At 34.5% G+C, this 26,059-nt stretch overlaps 1 protein-coding gene across 1 annotated transcript in view; it reads right to left on the bottom strand.

Moving 5' to 3' along the window:
• Positions 1–26,059, bottom strand: part of LOC128234183 (uncharacterized) — a 56,458-nt gene that overhangs the window by 9,054 nt on the left and 21,345 nt on the right. The window contains exons 9-20 of the mRNA XM_052948245.1: positions 25,351–25,391; positions 23,728–23,768; positions 19,641–19,730; positions 18,541–18,621; positions 16,230–16,295; positions 15,423–15,483; positions 12,956–13,077; positions 10,615–10,678; positions 6,320–6,411; positions 4,488–4,563; positions 3,102–3,187; positions 1,309–1,384 (exon numbers count right to left, since the gene is read on the bottom strand). Of these exons, the coding sequence (XP_052804205.1) occupies positions 1,309–1,384; positions 3,102–3,187; positions 4,488–4,563; positions 6,320–6,411; positions 10,615–10,678; positions 12,956–13,077; positions 15,423–15,483; positions 16,230–16,295; positions 18,541–18,621; positions 19,641–19,730; positions 23,728–23,768; positions 25,351–25,391 (896 nt within the window). The remainder of the gene's footprint in view (positions 1–1,308; positions 1,385–3,101; positions 3,188–4,487; positions 4,564–6,319; positions 6,412–10,614; positions 10,679–12,955; positions 13,078–15,422; positions 15,484–16,229; positions 16,296–18,540; positions 18,622–19,640; positions 19,731–23,727; positions 23,769–25,350; positions 25,392–26,059) is intronic.

Genomic DNA, 26,059 nt, shown 5'->3' with positions numbered 1-26,059 from the left:
CACTGGTCTTAGTATAACATAAGAAGTTAAGACATACGAGTTGGTGAAAAAATCCACCAAGATCTGGAATAGGCGTGCAAATTTTTATACCAACTTATGTCTTGTGTTTCAATACGTAAAGACATTTTAAAACAGGATATCCGGAACACTACGTTCGCGTTTTTTACGTTGTTTTTAAACGTCGATGTAAGACGACCTTCATGGTGATTAAAGTTTTATTTTTATTCATAAATTAAATGTTCTCACATATAGAACTGACGCAAACATCTTCTAAGACTAATACGTGTAAGTGTTTATTTATTTTTGACTAATTATAACTGGTTATAAAATTCTCATCAGTCAAAAGATGGCATCCAAAATATTCGCTGACATCAGTTAATGAATACTATACTGTTACATGGAATAGGGAATGCTCTGTTTGTTCGGTAACTGTTACTTGTTTACTTGCTAGGTATTTTCTAATGAAAAAGACAAATTATTTGTGTTTTGTAAACCATTCAGTTATCATTGACTTGCACAGTCTTATACTTTGCATATCTTAAGATTAGACAACTACTTTCAAATGAATTTCAATTTGCACTGTAAATTTAAATAATTTAACATTAAGTAAAAAGTAAATGTTTTTCTTGGCCCGGAATTATTTTAATGACTTTATCTAAAATGTTATAAGTTCAACACATTCGCTTGCTGATTGAATGCTGTATTATCAATTAATATTCATGGCTAAATAACATTAATGTCACAAAAGGTTTTAAATCATATGTTTTAACAGAAGATGTGTGTTCCTAATCCACTGTTCTTAGTATAACATAAGAAGTAAAGACATACGAGTGGTGATAAAATCCACCAAGATCTGGAACAGGCAAGCACATTTTTATACCAACTTATGTCTTGTATTTCGGAATGTATAGATATTTTAAAACGGGATATCCGGTACACTTCGTTTGCGTTCATTACGTCGATTTGGAACGTCGATGTAATACAACCTTCATGAGGTTTTTTTTTCACAAATTAAATGTTCTCACATATAGAACTGACGCAAACATCTTCTAAGACAAATACGTGTAAATGTTTATTTATTTCTGACTAATTATAACTGGTAATAAAATTCTCATCAGTCAAAACATTCCATTTCACCATTTGAAATATGTGGCAATAAGTATACAGTGTGTATTGTAGCAAACACTAAGAACGCGCTTAATTTCGTTTGCGATGTTTTTGGAATTCAATCTGTAGATCAAATATTACCTTGAACTATTATTACGTATGCAGCATACACACACAAAACAAACAAATATACCGCATTACCAAGGTAGTCAAATTTGTTGTATTCCGCTTGCACCCGTATGTGATTGTCCGCGCTGTCCGTCGCAACTGCTGCTCCCTATATTTGAAATGAACAAATGTGTACTAAAACCATTATACACAAACTGCGATTTTATGCAGTAGTACTGACTATCCTAGAACTTGTTAATCTTAAAACATTCAAAAACTTGATGTTTATTAAACCTGTAATGTAATACAGTTTATTGCACAAGAGGGTGAGAATGCCCTTTTTTGTACAGGTGTCCGCCCGTCAGAAGTTGAAGGCTCGATCCCACCAGGGGTACCTTCTCATAGTCTCTCAGAATGGACACCTGAACTTGTTTCTACCAAGGATTCAGACTCCAGCGTATATAAGCTAGTAGCTTTCGTCACAATCGAATTAAAAGAAATCAGTATCATTTTAGAACTGATGTCTAGAAGTTCTAAACTTTGTGAGCTGTTTTTTAAATTATCAAATGGGAAGAGATTTAACTATAAAAGTATAAAGTATGCAATTTTGAGAACTAGGCAAGAAATCTAAAATCTAAATTATCTATCAGATGTTTTGGTCGTGAATAACAGAAATTTCGTCAGGCACCAGTCTCTCCATAACTGTGAAAGAAGTAAGCTCAGTTTGCATCAAACCGCTCAGCCGACAGTTAAACGTATGGCTACTCCTGTATACCCTTTCTAAATGTGTTTCCGGTGGATGTACATAAACATGTCTATTTTAAGTCAGGTTATATTGTAAAAACAAGAAATATCTAACAGTGTAAGGACAAAAGTGAGTAACGCGCTTGACGTCATTTGAAAATTTGGTTTGAATTCGTAATTATATGTTCTTAATGAGATTCACTTATCGGCGTCTATTTTAATTGAGCTTATGACTCAACGCTTGGCTTTGAACACTATTTAAGTTTGGATTATAGTAATTGATAAATAATGGCAATATCGTAAGGAAGTCTTTAGCTGCAGTGAGTATCCGACGGCAAAAATCAATAAAACAAGGCATTGTTCAGGTTAACAAAATACAGTTGGTGTACATAAGCTAAACTTGCAGTTGGAATTATTGAATGTTTAATCAAGGTCTTGTACACAAGTGACTGCAATTTGAAAGTTTAAAATATGTTCCGTAGGCTAAAATGAACAACGGGTAAACAGACAAAACTGGTGAAAAGGTGATTTATAAATAGTTCATATACAGAGATGAAACGTTCATGTGTTAAGCGTTTTGCTAAATTTAGGGGTTGCCTAACATTTATGGGAATTATTTTATGGTTGGTATTCGTTGAACTCCTCACACAAGGAAATATCTAAACGTGTTTGATTGTTATTTTCGTCATTTCCCATTTCGTCCCATATACGTATTTTCCAATATGTATTTGACCTCACAGAAAAGTCCAAACAAGTATTCACATGGAGGCAAAGGATTTTGTTACGAATAATGCGTTTATCTTGGCCCTGACGAAGTCATATCAATTTTATGGAAAACAACTACCTAATCAGACTTTATAAATCACTATACAGAATATTGTTGTTGTAGAGGCCAATACAATACAATACGAACATTTCAATATTGCGATCTGGCTGTTTATAAATGTTGAACAGTTACAAAAAATAGTTCGAAAGTTGAGTAGGCGTGACTTACTTTTGTCATGTTGAGACCAAATAAAAAACTACCTGTCACTTGACAACAACACTCATGTGTTTTATGGATAAAAGAAAAAGTTATTGTAAAGTCTTCTAAGATTCCTTTTGACGTAAATAAGTGCATTCAATTTACAATTTTAGCCTACCTCTGAAATAATGGTGACGTCTTCTGACGTTTCACTCCCTTCAACACTCGACTGCTTGTCATCACATTCTTCAGGTTCAGATTTGTCTGCAACACATTTGCACGTCAATGGGTCAATGCATGCTTTAAAAGAAAAGGTAATATGTGTTTCACTAACTACGGTGGTTACAGGTAATATTCCGTGGCATTCAGCTAAAGTCCTTCAAACGCAAAGTCAAATACTGGTACCTGCATACGTTTCACCAACATTTTCTCTGTTTTGTAATGAACATGTGATTTTGTTAAGAACGTTTAAAAAAAACTTACCACTCAGTAGCAAAAACAATTCGATGAAAATGTATGTTTAACTTGTTCAAAAATGTCTGGGGAAACATTTTCCATTCTGTTAATGTAAATAATTAAAAAATCTATAAAAATATGGCATCAAAAATGTTCGCTGAAATCAGTATATGAATACTATACTGTTACATGGAGTTGGATATGCTCTGTTTGTTCGGTAACTGTTACTTGTGCAATTGCTAGGTATTTTCTAATGCCAAAGACAATTTTTTTGTGTTGTAAACCATTCAGTTATCATTGACTTGCACAGTCTTATACTTTGCATATCTTAATGTTAGACAACTACTTTCAAATAAATTTCAATTTGCACTGTAAAGTTAAATAATTTAGCATTAAGTAAAAAGTAAATGTTTTTCTTGGCCCGGAATTATTTTAATGACTAAATCTAAAATCCAATTAGTTCAACACATTCGCTTGCCGATTGAATGCTGCATTATCAATTTAAATTCATGGCTAAATAACATTAATGTCACAAAAGGTTCGAATCATGTGTTTTAACAGAAGATGTGTGTTCCTAATCCACTGTTCTTAGTATAACATAAGAAGTTAAGACATACGAGTGGTGATAAAATCCACATAGATCTGGAACAGGCATGCACATTTTTATACCAACTTATGTCTTGTATTTCGAAATGTATAGACATTTTAAAACGGGATATCCGGTTCACTACGTTCGCGTTCATTACGTCGATTTTGAACGTCGATGTAAGGCGACCTTCATGGTGATTAAAATTTTATTTTTATTCATAAATTAAATGTTCTCACATATAGAACTGACGCAAACATCTTCTTAGACTAATACGTGTAAGTGTTTATTTATTTCTGACTAATTATAACTGGTAATAAAATTCTCATCAGTCAAAACATTCCATTGCACCATTTGAAATATGTGGCAATAAGTGTACAGTGTGTATTGTAGTAAACACTAATAACGCGCTAAATTTCGTTTGCGATGTTTTTGGAATTCAATCTGTAGATCAAATATTACCTTGAACTATTATTACGTATGCAGCATACACACACAAAACAAACAAATATACCGCATTACCAAGGTAGTCAAATTTGTTGTATTCCGCTTGCACCTGTATGTGATTGTCCGCGCTGTCCGTCGCAACTGCTGCTCCCTATATTTGAAATGAACAAATGTGTACTAAAACCATTATACACAAACTGCAGCTTTACGCAGTAGTACTGACTATCCTAGAACTTGTTAATCTTTAAACATTCAAAAACATGATGTTTATTAAACCTGTAATGTAATACAGTTTATTGCACAAGAGGGTGAGAATGCCCTTTTTTTGTACAGGTGTCTGCCCTTCAGAAGTTGAAGGTTCGATCCCCACCAGGGGTTCCTTCTCATAGCCTCTCAGATGGACACCTGTACTTGTTTTTGCTAAGGAAACATACTCGAGGGTGATTTTATAAGCTGGTAGCTTTCGTCACAATCAGGTTAAAATAATCAGTATCATTTTAGAACTGATTCTAGAAATTCTAAACTTTGTGAGCTGTTTTTTAAATTATCAAATGGGAAGAGATTTAACTATAAGAGTATAAAGTATGCAATTTGGAGAACTAGGCTAGAAATCTAAAATCTAAATTATCCCTCAGATTATTTGGTCGTGAATAACAGAAATTTCGTCAGGCACCAGTCTCTCTTTAACTGTGAAAAAAGTAAGCTTAGTTTACATCAAACCGCTCAGCCGACCGTTAAACGTATGGCTACTCCAGTGTACCCTTTCTAAATGACCGTTAAACGTATGGCTACTCCTGTATACACTTTCAAAATGTACATATTCATGTCTATTTTAAGTCAGGTTAGACTTTAAAAACAAGAAATATCTAATAGTGTAATGACTAAAAGGGAGTTACGCGCTTGACGTCATTTGAAAATTTGGTTTGAATTCGGAATCATATGTCCTGAATACGATTCAGTTATCGGCGTCTATTTTAATTGAGCTTTTGACTCAATAGCACAACGCTTGGCTTTGAACACTATTTGAGACTGGTTTATAGTTATGGATGAATAATGGCAATATCGAAAGGAAGTATATAGCTGCGATGAGTATCCGACTGCAAAAATCAACTTGTAATCTATGGAACAAGGCATTGTTCAGGTTAATAAAAATGCAGTTGGTGTACATAAGCTAAACTTGCAGATGAAATAAATAAAAGTTTCATCAAGGTCTTGTACACAGGTGACTGCAATTTGAAAGTTTAAAATATGTTCCGTGTGCTAAAACGACAACGGGTAAACAGACAAAACTGGTGAAAAAGTGATTTATAAATAGTTCATATACAGAGATGAAACGTTCATGTGTTAAGCGTTTTGCTAAATTTAGGGGATGCGTTACATTTATGGGAATTATCTAATGGTTGTTATTCGTTGAGCTACTCACACAAGGAAATATCTAAACGTGTTAGATTTTTTTTTTTTTTTTTTTTCCATTTCGTCCCATTTACGTATTTTCTCATATGTAATTTACCTCACCGAAATGTCCAAACAAGTATTCCCCAGGAGGAAACGGATTCTTTTATTAGGCGTTTATTTTGGCCCTGACAAAGTCATATCAATGTTATGGAAAACTACCTGAGACTTTATAAATCACTATACAGAATAGTCTTGTTGTAGATACCAAGGAATATGCAATACAATACTAAACGTTCAATTTTGCGATATGGCTGTTGAAAAACATTGAATAGTTACAAAGAATTGTTCGAAAGTTGAGTAAGCGTGACTTACTGTGTCATGATGAAACCAAATAAAAAACTACCTACCACTTGACAACAAACATTCATGTGTTTTATGGTTCCAAAGGAAGTTCCTGTACAGTCTTTTTAGATTCCCTTTGACATAAATAAGTGCATTCTATATTAGCCTACCTCGGTAATAATGAAGACGTCTTCTGATGCTTTACTCCCTTCAACAATCGTCTGCTTGTCATCACATTCCTCAGGTTCAATTTCAATGCATCCTTTAAATAAAAAAGTAATATGTGTTTCACTGACTTCGGTGGTTAAAGGTAATATTTCGTCGCTTTCAGCTACAGTCCTTCAAACTAAACGTCAAATACTGGAAAATTCATGCGTGTTACCAAAAGTTTCCCTGTTTTGTGATGAACATGTGATTTCCTTAAGAGCGTTCGAAAAAATCTTACCACTCAGTAGCAAAAACGACTCAATCAAAGGGGTATTATATTTGTTAAAAAAAATATCTGGGGAAACATTTTCAATTCTGTTATAACGAATATTTTTTTTCTTCTAAAATATGGCTTCCAAAATATTCGCTGACATCGGTAAATGAATACTATATTATTTGATGTAGTAATCTATATTCGTTTTTGTTTGATTTTATTTTATGCATACGACATTTTGATTAAAGACATTTTAATATCTTCCTTTAATATCTTAAATATCTCATTTTTGGAATTTATTCTCCTTTTTTATTCCTTTGTAATGCCTTATAATAACATTACTTGTGAATCACTAATTCATAACATAATTATAAATAAATGTGCCACATCGTATAACAAACAAATATTTTATACTATTAAATTGCGTGTCTTATTATCAATGAAAGAACACTTATATTACGAAACCAACTATATGTTCAAAATGTTTAAAGGGTATTCGACCTAACATAACTTTGAAAAAAATGACATTTTCTTGGTTCTAAAGCAATACTTGTCCGGTACATTCTTTTCAAGAAGCGTATGTTTGTCGATTGTAATTAACAATACGTAGAACATTTTTGAATGATTTCTTAATTTCAGACAACAATTCTTTGAACCATCCCATCTAACTGGAACTGTTAATTTTCATGTATATTTGTACAAATGTCGGAGATGCTTTAACATTATTTGCATGTCTGTCCTCTATAAAATGTTAAGAAGGCTTCAAGCGTCGAACATTAATTTCTTATAAATGTTAATATGCGAAACACCAAGTGTACTTGAACGTGCATGTGTAACTACACATATATGTACACGTTGTAGTTAAGTATTAAAAGTAGGGATGCAAACGAATGGCAAAATTGATATTCGAATATTCGGTTATTCTTTCGATCGAATATTCGAATATTCGATAACCAAAATAAATATTTAAAAAATGTCGTAAACTACTGTTATTTTTCGCTACAACTATAGCCGTGCCTTTGTAATAACCGGTTCACGCGACGGAACCTGATTTTCCCCAAAATTAGACTCTGAAAATCCCCATTTACAGAAAATAAATCGAACGAAAAACAATAGATTTTGAACAAACAAAAACCCAAAATAATTTAAGTTCCACAGCATTCGTATTTGTAAACAAGGCCATGATCGTAAATTCCCGGTTGAATGTCGTGATTCACCAACGGATGGTCGCGCAGCCTCGTTCTGGGATTGATCTCTACTGAACTAATAATATACATGGAAAAAACAAACATACACGGGAATAAGTTAAACAATAAAACGAAAATAACCCTGAATATTTTACTCATCTATTGTACAACAATGTCCTACAGTTACATTTCAAAGCACGGACGTTATAATGAAACATGGAAAATAGTTAAGATCAAATAACTAACACATGTCATTCATATCATTACGGCGTTTTCAGCAATATTGCAAAGCTTAATTGGCAGCCGTGACACCACTTTGGTGGCTGATACCGTTAATCCTTTGTTGGCATGGTCATTAAAATTTACCGAAAATAATTGAAATTTGTTTGATGTCACTTGTCTAATAGCCAATTTTCGTAAAATTACGGGTACTGTTTGTAGTCCCGACGAATTGTCCCTATTAAACTAGCATAATTATGACGCGTGTATAGTGTCATCACGTTCACGCCTCTGGCATTAGGGACCAATCGTTGTAAAAACAATACAAGCGAATATATACAAGACAGTTGTAGTGAAAAAGTTTAAAAAGATATCAAACAAAAAACATCGAATATTCGAATACCGAGTTTTACATTCGAATACCAAACGATCGATCGAATATTCGAATATTCGAATATTCGTTTGCATCCCTAATTAAAAGTCATTTGCCTTTTGCAATCTCTTTTATATGCCAGGCTGGTCGTTTTTCGGATGTTCATTAACAATTAAAAAGTATTAAATGGGATGATACCCAAACAAAACATTTGAACCAGGTAGTGGAAATTTTAACGTGATGACCCTGTTTAGAGGCAGAGTTTTTATGGCATATCAAACACTCAACGGGAGGCGCACGTCCTAATACAACATCGACCGAACACGTGTACATTGAACTATTAATATCAATCAGTTTAAGTGTTACCGCTATGAATGTAAATTCACTGAGGACTTAAACTAGTTATTTTTTCACTATTATCAATATTACCAAATGTAAAAGGGTTAAGCCTAATTGGAGGTTGCATCAACTTGTAGACCATAACGTATACAGTAGAACAGATATATTAACCGATGAATAAATAAACCCGGCCGCAGCAACATTGCTTACTCCTGAAAGGTACGATACAGTCGCATAGACAATTATCTGACATGGCTCGTGATATTCACGGTGTGCAATTGTGTAATTCTAATGTGTTTAGTGTACCATTGCACAAACGAAGAAGTCAGAAGAATAAGGAGATGAAAAAAATCAAGCCATTCAATATGCTATCACATATATTTTAATCTGGCCTGGCTAAATGTTAAAAGGAAACGAGAAAAAAGTGCTTTATATGTTATTCAAAGTTATTGCACTGAATGATTGGTAAAAAGATAACTGAGCCATCGGGACATCGCCGTTCAAGGAGTGCCGAAAGCTATCCGTGGAACAATACTAGCTAAATATTTATAACTTAATTTATGGACAAGAAGATGGCGGCTCAGTAGAGACATAAACGCCAGTCAAATAATATCGTAAACGGTTTAAATCTGATTTTTGTTTATGAAATTAATTTTAGAAAATTAAAATGCATGTATCTTGCAAAACAATTGTAAACTATGTTCAAACAGGTATGCTATATTGAGGGTTTTATGACTGTATTTGTTTTAGGAGACTGTAACGTAATGTTTAATACTGAAAACAAAGACGATTATTCCCCCAACTTATGATTCCTCAGATTGTTCCTTAACACCTTGGTAGCCACATAACTACTTTGAGTCAGATATTACACAAGACTAATGACATAATTGTATAGGCGCGTGTAAAGTTCTTTTTATAGAGTTATGTCTAGTTCACGATCACGTTATGTTAAACGAATATGTTTTATTCTTTTATGGTTACAGTGATGAGTAGAACACTTTATTTCCCACTTTAAAGAGTAGTAATTTAAATGGATGTCTAATGCATAATTAACAAAAATATGGATTAAACTACTTTTCTCCTTGTGGTGTACCTAAGAATAATTCAAGTTTGCTCTGGCTTAAAAATCAATGTTGGTTTCCCCCAAAAATGCCAAATGCTTAAATCAAGACATCAGGAATAAAACACGCTAAAAGTTTGTAGTAATATCACTTATGTGTACGTGGGTACAATTAAAAAGGCTACAGAATTGATCCAAGGGGCAATAGAGGATTTAAGTCCTCACTTAAAACACAATAGTCGTTAATCTGTAGTAATGTCAAAAATGGTAATACATTGTTTTCTATTATTTTCTCACCTTGAATACAGGCTTATGTTCATTTCACTTAAATATGTAGCGAAAAATAACGAAACTACGACACTAAGAGTATTTCAATTTAAGACTAAAATCTACGATCTCCAGTGCAGTTCATCCATGTGTCTTTAAACAGGTTCGACTGTAAGCTACTGACCTTGTCGCTGAAGTTTGCATTTTTTTATTGAAAGCCAAATGCATATATCGTCTTTAAAAACAATGAATAGATAGTCAAATAGCTTATCAAACGACAGGCTATCATTACTTTTAAATCCGTACTTCCCAGTAATATGTTTCATTAAGCGAAATATGAACCGTACATATACACATATAGTATATAGTTATATATATAATGATGGCGTAGGGATTTGTTTCTGTGCTTCTTCTTTATATATTTCTACAACAGGAAGTATTTCAATATCTAAGTGTGCAGATATAACACAATTAATATATAATCGAGTTGGACATATTTATTGTTTCCTTTCGGAATACTTTAATTAAGGCCAAAGTATCCCAATAGTAAATTTTATAAACAAAAAATATGCCAGACACAATTAAGAAGATTGTATTACTGAAGTAGACGAGTCCATGGCTTGTTTTCTTGTCGCCTGCACCAGTCTGTTGAGACTCTGAACCCTGTAAAAAAACAATCAGAATCCATGGAACTGACGTGTTCAGTTTTGTTTTTTAAATATGTTGTTGTGAAACATTTTAGAAGGTCTGTCAGTAACATTGGTACAATACGTTTAATACAATTTTGTTCTGTATTTGAGTAGATGTGACTTACAAAACAATGCTAGTATACAAGTTAACCTTATGGGAGATGAGTGTGTGGTAACAATTTAATATACTACTCAAAATTTGATAGGGATCATGTTTTTTAATATAAAGTACATACGTATTTCAGGAAAACGATATATCAACACTAAATGTTATCAAATGGCATTGTTTCAGGTTTCAAATGTCATAAAAAAATCAGTACCAAAACAATTTCGTTCAAGCGTAACATGATAGGGGTCAAAAGCAGGCATATATCAGGTTGTCAACAAATTGTGAAAGTCAACAGAATATCTTTGAACTTTTATTAAACCAATGTTAGTAGCGTGTGTGATGTCCACGAGCATCAAGAACAGCTTGACATCGCCTCCGCATGTTGCTGATAAGCCTCCGGAGCTGTTGCTGAGGGAGTCTGGCCCATTCCTCCTGAAGCGCTGCTCTGAGCTGAGGGACCGTTGTTGGCTGGACCGGACGAGCAGAAACAGCTTTCTGAAGCATGTCCCAGGCATGCTCGATCAGGTTCATGTCGGGGGAACGAGCTGGCCAGTCCATTCTCTCGATGGTAGCATTTTCCAGATATTCGTTTGTGATGTTTGCTCTGTGTGGGCGCGCATAATCATCCATGAGAATGAAATCAGGACCGATTGCACCTGCAAACGGTCAAACATAAACGTCAAGGATCTCGTTACAATAACAAACAGCCGTCAATGTACCGTTTTCAATTACGTGTAAGACTGTTTTCCCATGCATGCTGATTCCGGCCAATACCATGACTGAGCCCTTGCCATAACGGTCATGTTCGGCGACACAAACTGGAGCAAAACGTTCATTACGTCCCCTCCACACTCTGGAACAGCGATCTGTAAAGTCAATACAAAACTTTGAAAAAAACTGTAAAAAGCACTGTTGTCCATTCTTTTAACGTCCATCCAACGTGTTGACGTGCCCAGTCCAATCGTTCCTGTATGTGGTATCGGGTCAATGGGATGCGAATTGCCGGTCGTCGTGCCATCAAGCCAGCACTATGCAAACGATTTCTAATGGTTTGCGTTGAAACTCTTACGTTTGTGGCATTCTGGAAGTCATTACGTAACGAAGTGGCATTACGAAAGCGGTTACGTTTGGCTAAAACCGCAAGGTAACGATCCTGAACGTCAGATGTAGCCTTTGCACGACCACCACCATGTCGATGTTGAGCATTTCCATTCGTTTGATAACGATTCCACATCCTGCAAACTACGGTACACTTTGTGACACATTCAGGTGTTCAGCCACAGTCCTCTGAGACAACCCTGCCTCTAGCATTCCAATGCCAACATGCATTTCATCAGGAGTTAAACGTCTTCTGTTTGGCATTTTGAACACAATGTGGTAGATGGTCCGAGTAAAAATCGAATACTCTAAGCGAAAAACAAGAAATGGCCACATGTTTAAGTTGTTACATGTATGCCAAAACGCCTTATTTCGTGGGTATGCAGTTTTCCGTGCTGCCCGTGCACGCGCTGGTAGAAATACAATCAAAATCATCGAACATTCTAGAGGCCTACGAAGGGATAAAACTAATGCTTTGAAATTAAATAAGTATACTTATTTGGTTAAGATTTTACAAATAACTAATTAAGTGATCCTTATCAAATTTTGAGTAGTATAGTTGAAATTGAACTTCATCACCACTTATGCTTCAAATGACATAAAAATAACATCAAAAGACGTCCCAATTCAGCATATTTATTTGGAACATGCTAATAGTAAGTAAGACATTTCAGAAAGACATTGCTATTCTTAATTAAACTCTTACAGGTGATTTTGAATGTCATGTGAAAATAAATCACTTTTTGAAAACTTATCGGTCAGTTTTAAACCTTTTTGCACATGGTTGGTGAAGGACTGGCTAAGCTTTTGCCCTCGGCCTATCGGTCTCGGGGAAGAGTTCACTGGTAATTTCCCCAACCCAGGCATGTGGTTTTGACGTTTGACCAACAGATCATTTAAGAAGTGTATACCAGTAATATACATTATTATTATTATTCTCATTTCTAAGCCTCTTCCATTTAATAAACTCAATGATATTTGATTTTTATTAAAGCACTATAATTATTCAAGACTCACTATGTATTTTATCACATGCTCATATACCTCTACATTGATACGTGTGTCTTTCGTTGTTCTATGTGGACTCAAAATGTCATCTCCGTCACGAAAACAAATGGCTTCAAAATCACTCGCAACCATCTGTTTTGTTTGCAGGTCAAATTCTTCTGCAAAGATTAAAACGTCACATTCAAAGTTGACTGCAGTCCGTATGTATATATTTTCTTTTTTTATTATTTATAATGAAAATCGTGAAAGGGGCATATGCAACCTTCCGTGTCAGACCTTGCAATTATTCGATATTTTACATTTATGTGTTAAACGTCATATTAATCACCAAAGGAGTAGTAGTAGTAGTAGTAGTAGTAGTAGTAGTAACAGGTACATAGTGCAGTTGTCTGGACACATTACTGTCAATGGGGTTCCAGGCTCGATCCCCTAACTCAACACTAAATATATTACACTAAAAAGCCCTGTCCTTGCACTTTGCCCCACACTCTTACAATCGGTAGCAACAGCAGTAGTGTAGTAATATGATTATAAGTAATAGTATTATTATGAGCAGTAGTGGTAGTAGTTGTAGCGCCAGCAGCAGCAGTAGCAGAAGCAATAGTAGTAGTACAAGTAGCAGCAGCACCACCACAACAAGCAATTACAGTAGCAGAAGAAGCTGTGGTAGGCGAGAAGTAGTATAATGCGTGCGCTAAATTAAGAGTCTGGCTTAGACTGGCGTTTATTTTTGGTTCGGGTTTTAGTAAGCTGAAGCAACCCTTTGTTATAATGTAAGCATACATGTTTCAAATGATGCAGTTACTGCACAACTATTGTAGTGTGCTTTTTTCATTACACATAGATATGGTTTATATACGAATATCTATTGTATGTCGTAGTCAGGTGTGCCTATCCAAACCACATTTTTACTATATGTCTATATAAATCCGTCATCTTGGACGGAGAAGAAAATGAGTCGTTTTTTGAACGCGCTAAGGCGTAACGACAAGGTGTAGCAGACGATATTTTTTCCCGATAGTCCGCAATTATTATGAATAAAGCGGGATAACAGTTTGCTGCAATACTGGTTAGCAGACGGCCTTTTTTAACCCGCCATGTGAAAATTTTATACTTTGTATCTCGTATAGAAGTGTTTATGTATTTCACCACTTAAACCAATGCAACTTACCAACTGACGAGGTCAGATGATGTCGACACTCTTCAGTCTGTCATTTGGTCAAACGACGAGTACAAGAGCAATCATAGTCAAAGTCAAAACACTTCTTACTATGAGTTCATATACAGAATATTTTGTCACACGGAGCAGCCAGAGCGCCACAGGGAGCGCCCAGAGCGCCGCAGGGATTGTCGAGAGCGCCACAGGAAGCGCCCAGAGCGCCACAAGGAGCGCCCAACGCGCCACAGGGAGCACCCAGAGCGCCGCAGGGAGTGTCGAGAGGGCCACAAGGAGCGCCGAGAGCGCCACAGAGATAGCCCAGAGCGCCGCAAGGAGTGTCGAGAGAGCCACAGGGAGCGCCACAGGGAGCGCCGAGAGCGCCACAGGGAGCGCCCAGAGCGCCGCAAGGAGTGTCGAGAGCGCCACAGGGAGAGCCGAGAGCGACACAGGGAGCGCCCAGAGCGCCGCAAGGAGTGTCGAGAGCGCCACAGGGAGAGCCGAGAGCGACACAGGGAGCGCCGAGAGCGCCACAGGGAGCACCCAGAGCGCAGTAAGTAGTGTCGAGCGCCACAGGAACGCCCAGAACGCCACAGGGAGCTCCGAGAGCGCCACAGGGAGCGCTCAGAGCGCCGCAAGGAGTGTCGAGAGCGCGACAGGGAGCGCCCACAGCGCCACAAGGAATGTCGAGAGCGCCACAGGGAGCGTCAAGAGCGCCGCAAGGAGTGTCGAGAGCGCCACAGGGAGCGCCAAAAGCGCCACAAGGCGTGTCGAGAGCGCCACAGGGAGCGCCCAGAGTGCCGCAAGGAGTGTCGAGAGCGCCACATGTAGCGGCCAGAGTGCCGCAAGGAGTGTCGAGAGCGCCACATGTAGCGCCCAGAGTGCCGCAAGGTGTGTCGAGAGCGCCACAGGGATGGCCGAGAGCACCAGAGGGAGCGCCCAGAACGCCGCAAGGAGTGTCGAGAGCGCCACAGGGAGCGCCCAGAACGCCGCAAGGAGTGTCGAGAGCGCCACAGGGAGCGCCCAGAGCGCCACAGGGAAAGTCGACAAAACGGAATTCCGCCGTAGAGATAGATAAGACAGTTTCTGGATGAGAACACATGCAAAGTAACCCTCGTAAATAATTTAATAAATCGTTCAAAATGATCAGAATTGATTAGAGGGATAAGAGGTCAGCATTTTTGGTGAAAAATGCTTATACCTTAAGTATATTATATAAACTGAATCACTCGGGAGCTGTCCAAAGATTAAACGTGCTACCATAAACAAACAAGACGTGCATATTACTTATAAAAATACAGACGTTAACATGTTTGTTCTAATGTTTAACAAAGAAATTCTACTTACTAAACAGCAAACATTCGGTAAGCATTTCTTGATACAACGTGTATTTCCATTCCGCCCTTTTCTGAATAGGAAAGATACAAAATAATTTTAAGTCAGTTAAATGGAAACATAAACGTTCATAATTATTATGCACAGTTTTTTTTTAACACATTCTTACAAATACAAATATGCTTTAACTACACAACTCAAGATGCATCGTAACACCGTTGTTAAATTTCTGCAGCAACCAATAATTTTGTTTCCATAGAAACTAACTTCTGGCATTTTGTGAGCGCGTAGAGTAGTGAAAATACGAAAATCTTACAAACTGATGGCAAAACCATAAAATGAGAATGTGGCGAATAAGCTCTATAGTTGACGCCTTTTTCTTATTTTCGTTTGGAAGAGATTTCGTATCTTGGTATTTCTCCCTACCACGCTTGGAGGTTACTTTTACAAATTATCCAGCAATATTCCATATGTTAACAATAGAAATCTACCCGTGAATAATTCGCGAGGGTTTTAACAAAAAAAGGAAATAGTGTTTGGGGAAAACGCAATGGCGAATTGATTATTGAATTCTTCTCGGTTCAAGCTTCTTATTATGAATTTACCAAATTAATGGTCGGGCGAATGCGTGGCCTCAGGCCATTTATTTTGATAATATGCAAAAAGCTAATACTTCTAATAACCTTTAACCATTGCATAAGGAAGGCCATAAGCAAAAGCAAATAGTCAGGACTTTTAACTTACGTTCATTGTCATCATCAAGTGCATCACTTTCTAAACCCTTCTAAATCGACAGGTAAAATAGCAAATTGTACATACCTGTACCATTAATATTTCATTGTATTTTTTTCTCTCCAATTTTAATAGCCATACATCGTCGCTTTTCTGCAAATAACGAAACCCATTTTATAATAGAGTGATCCATCAGAATAACGCGGTAATCTATAATTAGTCTTGCAGAAAAATAGGTGTATTTCAGCCGCTTTTGCATCACAATTATATAAGGGTTTTTAAATATTTCGCTTATACAATAAATGGACAAGAGATATTTATGATGGCGTCTAAGATGGTTGTCAATAGATTCAAATATTACATATTCGTAGAAATATGTGCATGAGCCATGTAAGTTTTGAAAATGTTCGCCGAAATGTGGGCCCATACGGGCACATTGCATTTAATCGAATGGAGTTTAATGCTTTCGTTAAGTACATTGGAGCAATGATACTATCGTGGTAAACCATTCATGGAACTTCTTCGATCGTCGAGTAGTTCAAGTTTGCCGTGTGTTTTCTGGACTAATTAATCTAATTGTTGCATTATATATCACATTATAAAGAAAGAGTTGAACATCGTATGAATTAGTACTGAATGCGAAAGTAAATGTGTATTGTCATTTGCAAAACTACTTTCTAATATATTGCGGAAATCTTTCACGCAATATGAGCTTTCGTTACATTATTTGTCTATTGTAAATATATGATAACATAATACGTAACTTTAACACTAAGGCACTATTAATTAGTAAATATTGATGTTGGAAATATATGTTTGACAACATCTCTTTCAAAACCACAAAAATAATTCAAAGGATAAGATCATAAATTAGTTTCTTTATCTTAGAATTCAAGCATATGTTTAAGTGTTTGTCGATTCAGTTTTCTGTGTTTCTCAAACGATGTTTTTCACGATCGAACCTGGCCGATACCTATCTCGAATAGATTGCAAGATTGCGTTGACTTTTTAATTATGGTAATGGGATATAAATTGGGGTTCTTTTATTCTGTTAAAAAGGTAGAGACAATATAAACAAAATGCATCAATTTATGACATTTTGATGATTTTTGAAACACTATGCAAAGTGGGACCGCGCGGTAAAACATGAAATTAGGTTTAATGGTGTTAGTCATTAAACATATTCACATACGGCTAACGCTACAAAACTTGTCACTGAATACCCGTGTGTATCCAAATTGTATTTTGAAAAAAAAACAAGACATTGACTAGTTAAAGTCTGTTACTACGTACTTATGCCGCCAAAACATGGGGCAACGTTAAGTAAATTTAGATGCGGGGTAGCCCATATTCGAGTGGAAACAGGCAGATATTAATATTGAAATATTGCCCTAAATGATCGTCTTTGCCCTTTTTGCAATTCTGTTGAATCAGAAATGCATGTGTCATTCTATTGTAAGTTGTAGAAAAGGCGAACACATTTAATCCATTATTTCAAAGTATGTCCGATATAGATAAGTTGTCTTTTATTTTGGCAAATAACATGTTGTCAAGACTTAGTGCCAAAACCTGCAACGATATTCTTAATTATAGGATGTTTTATTTGTGTAAGTAATGTTATTGTTGTTTTTAAAACTTAAATTATTGTGTTATTTTACGTTAAGCTAGAAATGAGTGCTAATCAGTTCATCTACGGTCTGACCGGGGTGATATTCGATTTTTTACACCCATTTAACTAAGCTTTAAAACAATTTAGCATAGGTTTCTAGTTTCTTACTTTTGTATATATCGATTTTAGATGTTAAATAAGTAATGTATAGTTTTATGTTTTTTGTGTGTGTGCTATAGTCTCTTATAACTCATATACTGAGTGGCAATGCATATTTTAATGTATATTTAAAAGGTGATGTATATATGTTGTATTGATGAGACTTTAATAAACTATCAAATATATACTTAGTTTCGTTAACCTAGCCTGCATTCTGCTTAAGATGACGAAAGGATAGTTTAATCGGAGGGACGGGAGGACATTATGCACACTATTTCTGATACCATAACAACTACACTTTCGTCCGACGACCTTTTTAAGATGATTTGCATAATATTTGTATTGCCCTTTACCTTCATACCGGGTTTCCTTATATTCCCGTTGAAATCAGTAAGATACTTATAATTTATAAATAATTGTTCTAATTCACTTATTTTTAAAATGTTACTACATCAAGCAAACACGGTGTACCTTATTATAATTATGATTGCAATTTACGAGCAGGGATTCTGACGATTTATATGTTTCATATACAGAGTCCATTGAACTTCTGTTGAATATACATATAGCAGTTGCATTTATCGTACAACAAATTGCTTGACAACGTTCTTATATAATATACAGACATACCACTAGGAAATCAAACCTAGACAACGCGAATATTCTGGCTGTAGCACCTGACTTTTCATTCTTGACCGTGATCACAGAATTCTGAAATCAATACATAACAAATTGATGCAAAACAATTATTCGAAAAATTATTTCATTTAAAAATAAAGGGATCATTAAAATTTTCCACTCTGTACTATATTCGACTCTTAGAATTGTACAGAACGAGTAAAAAAAGAGAATTTTGACAACAATGTAGCATTACAAGTACATTAAAAACGAATTGATTTGACGGTTAAATGGAGATTATCATTACAAAAATATACCACAAACGAACAAGACACACTTCCATATATATATATATATATATATATATATATATATATATATATATATATATATATATATATATATATATCAATGTTTTACGACCCTGAAGTATAAACCTAATTTACTAAAGTTTCATAACTCTTTTTTGTGTTTAACAACATGTTCTCAAATGTATGATAATTCTTTGCATTTCAAAAGACTAGTCGATTAATCAGAGCCTGTCAAAAACTATTAGAAAAAAACGCGTCTTAAAAAATATGCGTACTTTTTTTCTTTTTTCTATCGATACACATTGAAGGGTATATATCGCAAAACATGTTTAAGGTCTTATGCAGCTTTTACTTGCATACCTAAAAGTACACACATTAAAAGCGACTATAGTTTTTGTATTACACACAGTGCAAGAACCAATTGCAGAACAGCGCAGATGAGTCTGTAATCTGTTTGGTGAACGAAATTTTATAAAAAAAACATCATTGACCGATTTGTAATGTTATCAACGTGGTTAATGGCATCATTGTTGACTTTAAAACGTGAAATTTTGATGATGTGCTCGTGTATTTAAATAAACCAAGTACATCTTATATCGTTGTTTCAAATCCTGTTAGAAATACTACAGATAATAAGTGTATCCATTAAACGTTCAGAGCAGTAAATATTTAAAAGTTAACAACGACGTTTACAGGGTTGTTTACTTTAACAAAGTTCGCAACCATCTGCCCATTTGGTCACGAATCGCATTTGACACTGTTAGGGTTATATTCAACATATATTCACAATGTTTGTTTTACCATTTCAATGGGTTTTTCGGCCATCCCGTATATAAGGTCAAATTTTGCAAAAGCGTCACCTGGGGTAATCGTCTTGGTGCTACTGTTGAGCTGTAAAACATTTTTAAAACATAAGATATTATCAAGTAACTATCTATTGAGTAGCGGAACGTAATCATTCTTTAAATGTTCATGAAAGGCTATCTATCAAATAAAATAAATGCACACATTTATTTACAAAGGCCAAACAAATGTAATGGTTTGCTCTACGAAATATTCTCGCAAAATTTGAGCGAGAGAGTGAAATCAAAGCATATGCCACTTCATATATGATAAATGCGAAAAAAAATCCCTTTATAACTAATATTAAGAACAATAACACTGAACAAGTATAGCATTATGCACCGTTCTAAGCGCAAGTCAAGGGAAATACATATACACAAAATGTTCATTTAATATTTCTGTTCCAGACTTCCGGAATATGTCACGGATATAGTATAACATTTTTAGCGTTATCTTATGTAGCTTTACTTTACAAAAAGGTGTTGTGTGAAAATATTTTCCATTTCTAGTCGAACACTTTGAGTGATCGAATAAAAAAACACAATACAAACAAATGTATTTGCTTTAGTATCGGTTGTTGTGAGTGCTAGTTATGATGTGATATAGATTAAAAAAATAAGTACATCCTAAATATAGTTTAGTTTCGTCCAGTTTTAGCAAGCTTTAAAAGATATAATGTAGTACATGTAGTTGCTACTTCCTATTTTACCTTACACTTATAATGTCTGCTAAATTCCCGAGGTCCAAACGATACTTAAGTAAAATGAAATGTTCGGAAAATACTGGGGTAGATAAGTGGGTGGAGCATACCGCATTGCTAACAGTACCAGAGCAGTTGTCGAAATAGACTGGAAAAATAACAAGAGAAATACTGAACCTTTTCAAATGTAATTTCACATAAAGAAAATAAGCTCCTGTTTTCTAAATAAATGTGATGCAAGTATTTTCGAAAACATTTATTAATGTTGTTTAGTGAAAATTCGCAGATTGGTACTCGCTCAAGTTTTTTGAAAAAATGTCCTTTTTGTGTTTGACCAAATAAAGTATGGCAGGAGTGTTTAAACTAATATACCAATAGCTTGAACCCTTCAGTTAATGTTGATATTTGCTTAAATATAATTTCTAAAGAATTCAATTTTCATATAAGCGTAAATAGCTTTGTTATTGTGTAATAGTTTGATTGACATTATTAAGTCATTTTATCAATGTATGGTTAACATGTCAAACTATCTAATCGTATTTTTAAAGTCCTGATGGTCTAGTGGTTCAGATGTTGATTACCAAAGTTTATTTCATCATCATCATCATCATCATCATCATCATCATCATCATCATCATCATCATCATCATCATCTCATCATCATCATCATCATCATCATCATCGTAGTTGTCGATGCAGTCACGTGTCCCTATCAAAATCGTTAGTTACTAGTGTTGATTTACATTCACCTATTAAGTATTAGTTATATAAAAGAAGTAGTAGTAGTAGTAGAGGTATTAGTGGTGGTGGTGGAGGAGGTGGTGGTGGTAGCAGTAGTAGTAGTAGTGGTAGTAGTAGTAGTAGCCTTAGTAGTAGTAGTCATTTTCTATATAGAAAAAAACTCGTCATAATTTAAAAGCGTCTAGATTGTACGATGTCTTGTTAAACGGGCCATGTCTATTGTATTTCGTAACCATACAGGAAAGGTATGTAGATTAACTTGTTTGGTTATTTGATTCGTACTTTAATATAAATGAACATGCTCCACTGTGTTTTTTATAAGTGGTTTCTGGAGGTAGTAGTATATAGGCAACCCCAAAACTGAAAACCACAAAATAATGACCATTTATAAAATGCGTTCTTGTTTTACGTATATATATATATACCATCAACCAATCGGCTTAATGATATGTCCATATCATAATTTGATACTTAAAGAGTAATACCTCAAAATGTCGGGTATTACTCTAAAGTATTTCAAAAGAGTTAAACACCATTAGTTAACGTTTAGTTGCATAGTTTAAGGGGTTTTCATTATTTAAAGATGCACACTTACTCCCAAACAAGATTTACAACAATTAATAATTTTTGTTTTAATATTTAAGCAAAGATGAATAAATGTCGAAAACAATGGTTCTTATGAAGGATATCGAGTTTAATTTGAAAGAAATTAGCATAAAACACGGTACTTCCACCTTATAAGACAATATTAGACCACAGTAAATCTTTTAGCATTCATCAATCATTTAAAACTTTTGTGCTTTCTGCTATTAAACACTAGGTTAAAGTCCTCTCATCAGTAATTAATATTTTCTATAAATGCATTATTTTTAACGAGTACAAAAAGGTTCATCAGTCAAAATTGATGTTTGATATACATGTGTATGTATTGATTTTGTATAAGAGTGTCACTTTAAGGGTTGATTTATATTTTGCCTTCATGCAGTATAAATGATGGGTATCGATTTTGCAAATTCATTAATGCGCAAGAGTTTTCAAATTGTTAACTTATCGAAGATTTTTTTACAAAATCGCCTTGAGTCATTGCACTTAAATTGCGTTTTTAATATTGAGCTTCAAAATAAAATATTCTTTAGTAAATAAAAAAGAAATAAAATAAAATGTGGATTATTTTAATTTGTATGAGCTTTCTTAACGAGCAAGAATTTGTTCTTATTAGTGTAACGGTCAACAATGAGCGGATATTTTTTAACAATTTTAACAAATGTATCACGTAATGAGGAAATTACTGTTTTCTTGATGTTCATCGGACTTTAAACCCAGTAAAATCATTCTAAAAACAAGAACTGGTAAGTTCCAAAGCCACTTTTATGAAGGTTTGTTCTTTAAATATTTTTTTGTGAACTATTGGCGGTCTTGAGCTGAATGTTGTTGCGTATACATGTAACCAAGTTTCGGCAAAAGGCATGTATTTGAGATGATTTGTGGGGACACAAGGTAAGAAGTCTTTATATTTGTTGTTTCCCTTTGTACAGATTTAAGTCGGGTTTCTTTTGCAAAACATATGGTAAGTGGTGAAGCCGATTGAGTAAATTGCATTTTGCACGGGCAAATATGCGCAAGTTAACAAGCAACGAAATGTAAAATTATTTTAGGATCATATCAAATCTACCAAACATGCCTTCTTTCAATTTTAACCGCCGTTTGAAATGTTTTTGCAATACGAAATTGTATATATAGAAAATATTTAAGTATATATTCATTGGTTGAGAAAAAGGTGGAATAAAGGTAGTTTATTCCCATAAATATAAGCGATGGCATGAAACAGCATGGCATAAACAATGACATTATTACTAGATTAAATCGGTATACATCCCCATGTAACATATGGTTTATGAATGCCTTTCTTTCCTGAAGGTGTATACTTGTTTGTTTCCAGGCCGAACCAGATTCCTGACGTCTTTGGCGTTGAGGATTTATTTTGGCCTTATTGTACCTTATGTGTTCACAATTGGACAGCAATCAAGGACTAGGGTGTACTAAAATATGTACTCACGAAAGTTTAAAATAAAATTAAATGGACAAGCCCAGTAGCCCAGAAGAACATAATATCATTGACTGTTCATTTACGCAAGTAAAAACAGGTCAGACATTAGCAATAAATTGACGTCAATACCATTACATTATGTAAATTGTTGTATCATATCTTCACCTATTGGCTATTAATGATCAGTATATATTTCAATGTGACACCGTTGGTATACGATAATATTGTTAAAAAAAACATTGTCAATACACTTGCAATGCCCGCTTTTCCAAAGCTCAACCAAATGTTTCTGCTTCGAAGCGACAAGGTCTGTCGAAAGCATTTTGTGGTGAATAATCAACAGCTTAGGATAGACAATGAATGTAAAGGAACAGTTCAAAAATAATTTTTTAAATACTCTCTAACTCCTTTGAATGAAGTTACATGATAACCAAACATCAGTTTTTTATGACAGTTATCTTTAAATGTGAACACATGTGAGCATTATATAGCCTATGTATTCAACATCTTTTACACATGATTTAACTAAAACCTGTTCGTAACCGTCTAATACTTACGACTATTTTACCATTAACGAGAACGTAGAAGTGACTGTCATCTGAAAAAGGGATATAAGTCTTACAACTGGCATAACAAACGGAAATGGTAAGTGTGTGCGTGTTTGCCTGTTCTGTTTTATCGAAGATAAAATTTTAAATGTTTAATAACAGAGGCAGTACAGTTTAGAATTGCCATTGTGATAATTGAAACTCTAAACAACAAATGCCTACTATTTCAATATACACTAATGCCAATGAAATTGAAAATAGTTTAAATTATTGCCTTTTTGATAAAATCAGTTTTGATATTTATTCTTATATTTTTAGCATGGCTTTGATTTGTTGTAATTCTTCAATTATAAATAATGCGTTTCAGCTTATCTTCCTTTTTATTATCTTTACTTTGACTTAAAACAAAAAATGTTAACACCGGTAGTTAACGTTGAGTTTCACAGTTTAAGGGTTTTTCATTATTTTAGGATTGATTTTTATTTTTCATGCGTCCATGCAGTATGAACGATCGGCCTAGAATTTGCAAATACATGAAGCGTTCCAGCGCTTCTTTGAAAATTTGCAAAATCGCGACAGAGCATTCACATAAACGCACGAAACATAGTTGTAATAGTTGTAATAATTTTCGTGTTTATCAAAACATTATTGATATTTTTTATTCGTGTTTTAATATGCATGGCCCAGGTTTTACAAGCATAACTACGCCTACAGAGGTCAAGAAAGGTCGACCGGTTCATGCAAAATGAACACAAATTTTATCGTAAACAAAATAAGTGCCATATCAATGTGATTCAATGAACCCATAATGAAAACAAATAAATTATTTAAATAAATGTAACAATACTAATTAATTACTATGAAAACTATTTTTGGTGTTTGAATTTCATTCACCATACATTAGAAATAGTTCAATATCCGAGTAAATAACAAACTTTTAAATATGCACTATTATACCCAAATAAGATTTACCACAATTAATACAATTGTTTAAATATACCAGAAAGGATGAATAATGGTAGGAGACAGTGGTTCTTATGAAGGATTTCGAGTTTAATTTGAAAGAAATGTGCAAAAAACACGATATTTCTACCTTATGAGACGATAGTAGATCACTGTAAATCGTTTAGCATTCACCAATCATTTAATATTTTTGCCTTTTCAGCTATTAAATACACGGTTACAATCTTGTTTTCAGTAACTAGTATTTTCTATTAATGCATTATTTAGTAAGTAGTTAAAAAAATATCACTCAAAATTCATGTTTGTTTAACATTTGTATGTATTGATTTTGAATTAGAGTGTCACTTTAAAAAGGAAACAGCTAGGCAGCTTGTCGTAATAATTGTTATAAAAATGATATTCTATTCCGACATTTAACTAAAGTATTGCCTTTCATTCAACCACGAAATTAACATAAACTGGTTAGTTATTCCAATAGTTTAAATTACGGTTAATACTTGTAAACATTTCAAACAGCAAAATTGTAAGTAACATGTATATGAAAATAACAGCATGGTATTGTAATGTGCCTTCTAAAGAGTTTTCATTGAAGCGTACTGCTGTCTTATTTTACCAATATATTGTAATGAGTATTACGGAATTATGGTATGAAAATTAAAAAATTCCTACCTAGGGCTTCACGTGCAAACGACATATTCCAAGCAATAGTCCTGAAACAGACAAGAAAAAGTGTGTTAAATCCATTGCTCTATTTCGTTCATTGGAATACTTCTTTACATTTTCATGAAAAGTACGAAAATGTGAACATATTCACAAAGATGTGAGAGAACACAATGATAACTACAAAGACAAGCACAGTAGGATGAACTAAGCAAAAGGCCTGCTAAGAGGCACGGCTAGGGCGTAAAAGTCACTTAACGATATACACAAAACGTACAAACAACCAAGACAGACCACTTATGCATCGAAATAGCTTGATCAATAAATGTTGGTGCTACTGCCTTGGCCAATTCAGAAAAAAGAATATACTCGGGGTTTGAACTAGTCGAAGAGTGGAAATCTGAAAGTAACGATAAAGCACCCTTCCCAATCAGATGAAATAGTTTCATTGTTTAAAGCAGATAAATTTTTGTTTGTATTTAAATTATCCTTATTGTTTCCTCAGAGGCAGTTTGTGGAAATCTATAAAATTGCGGGAACTGCATATAACCAAACAATCATTTGACACGTTTGCTCTATACGCATACAATTGTCTAGACACAGTTGCTACTATACTCTTTATTTGTGCATAGAATATGACCAGTCAGTGTTTTGTATGAGGTCTTGAGTTCTTAAAAATGAACCTAAATTTCGTGTAGTTAAAGTAATATGACGTGAT

This window comes from Mya arenaria, chromosome 5 (genome assembly GCF_026914265.1).
Source record: "Mya arenaria isolate MELC-2E11 chromosome 5, ASM2691426v1".
NCBI lineage: Eukaryota > Metazoa > Mollusca > Bivalvia > Myida > Myidae > Mya > Mya arenaria.
Note: the sequence above shows the minus strand (reverse complement) of the source record. Positions and strands in the feature narration are given on the sequence as shown.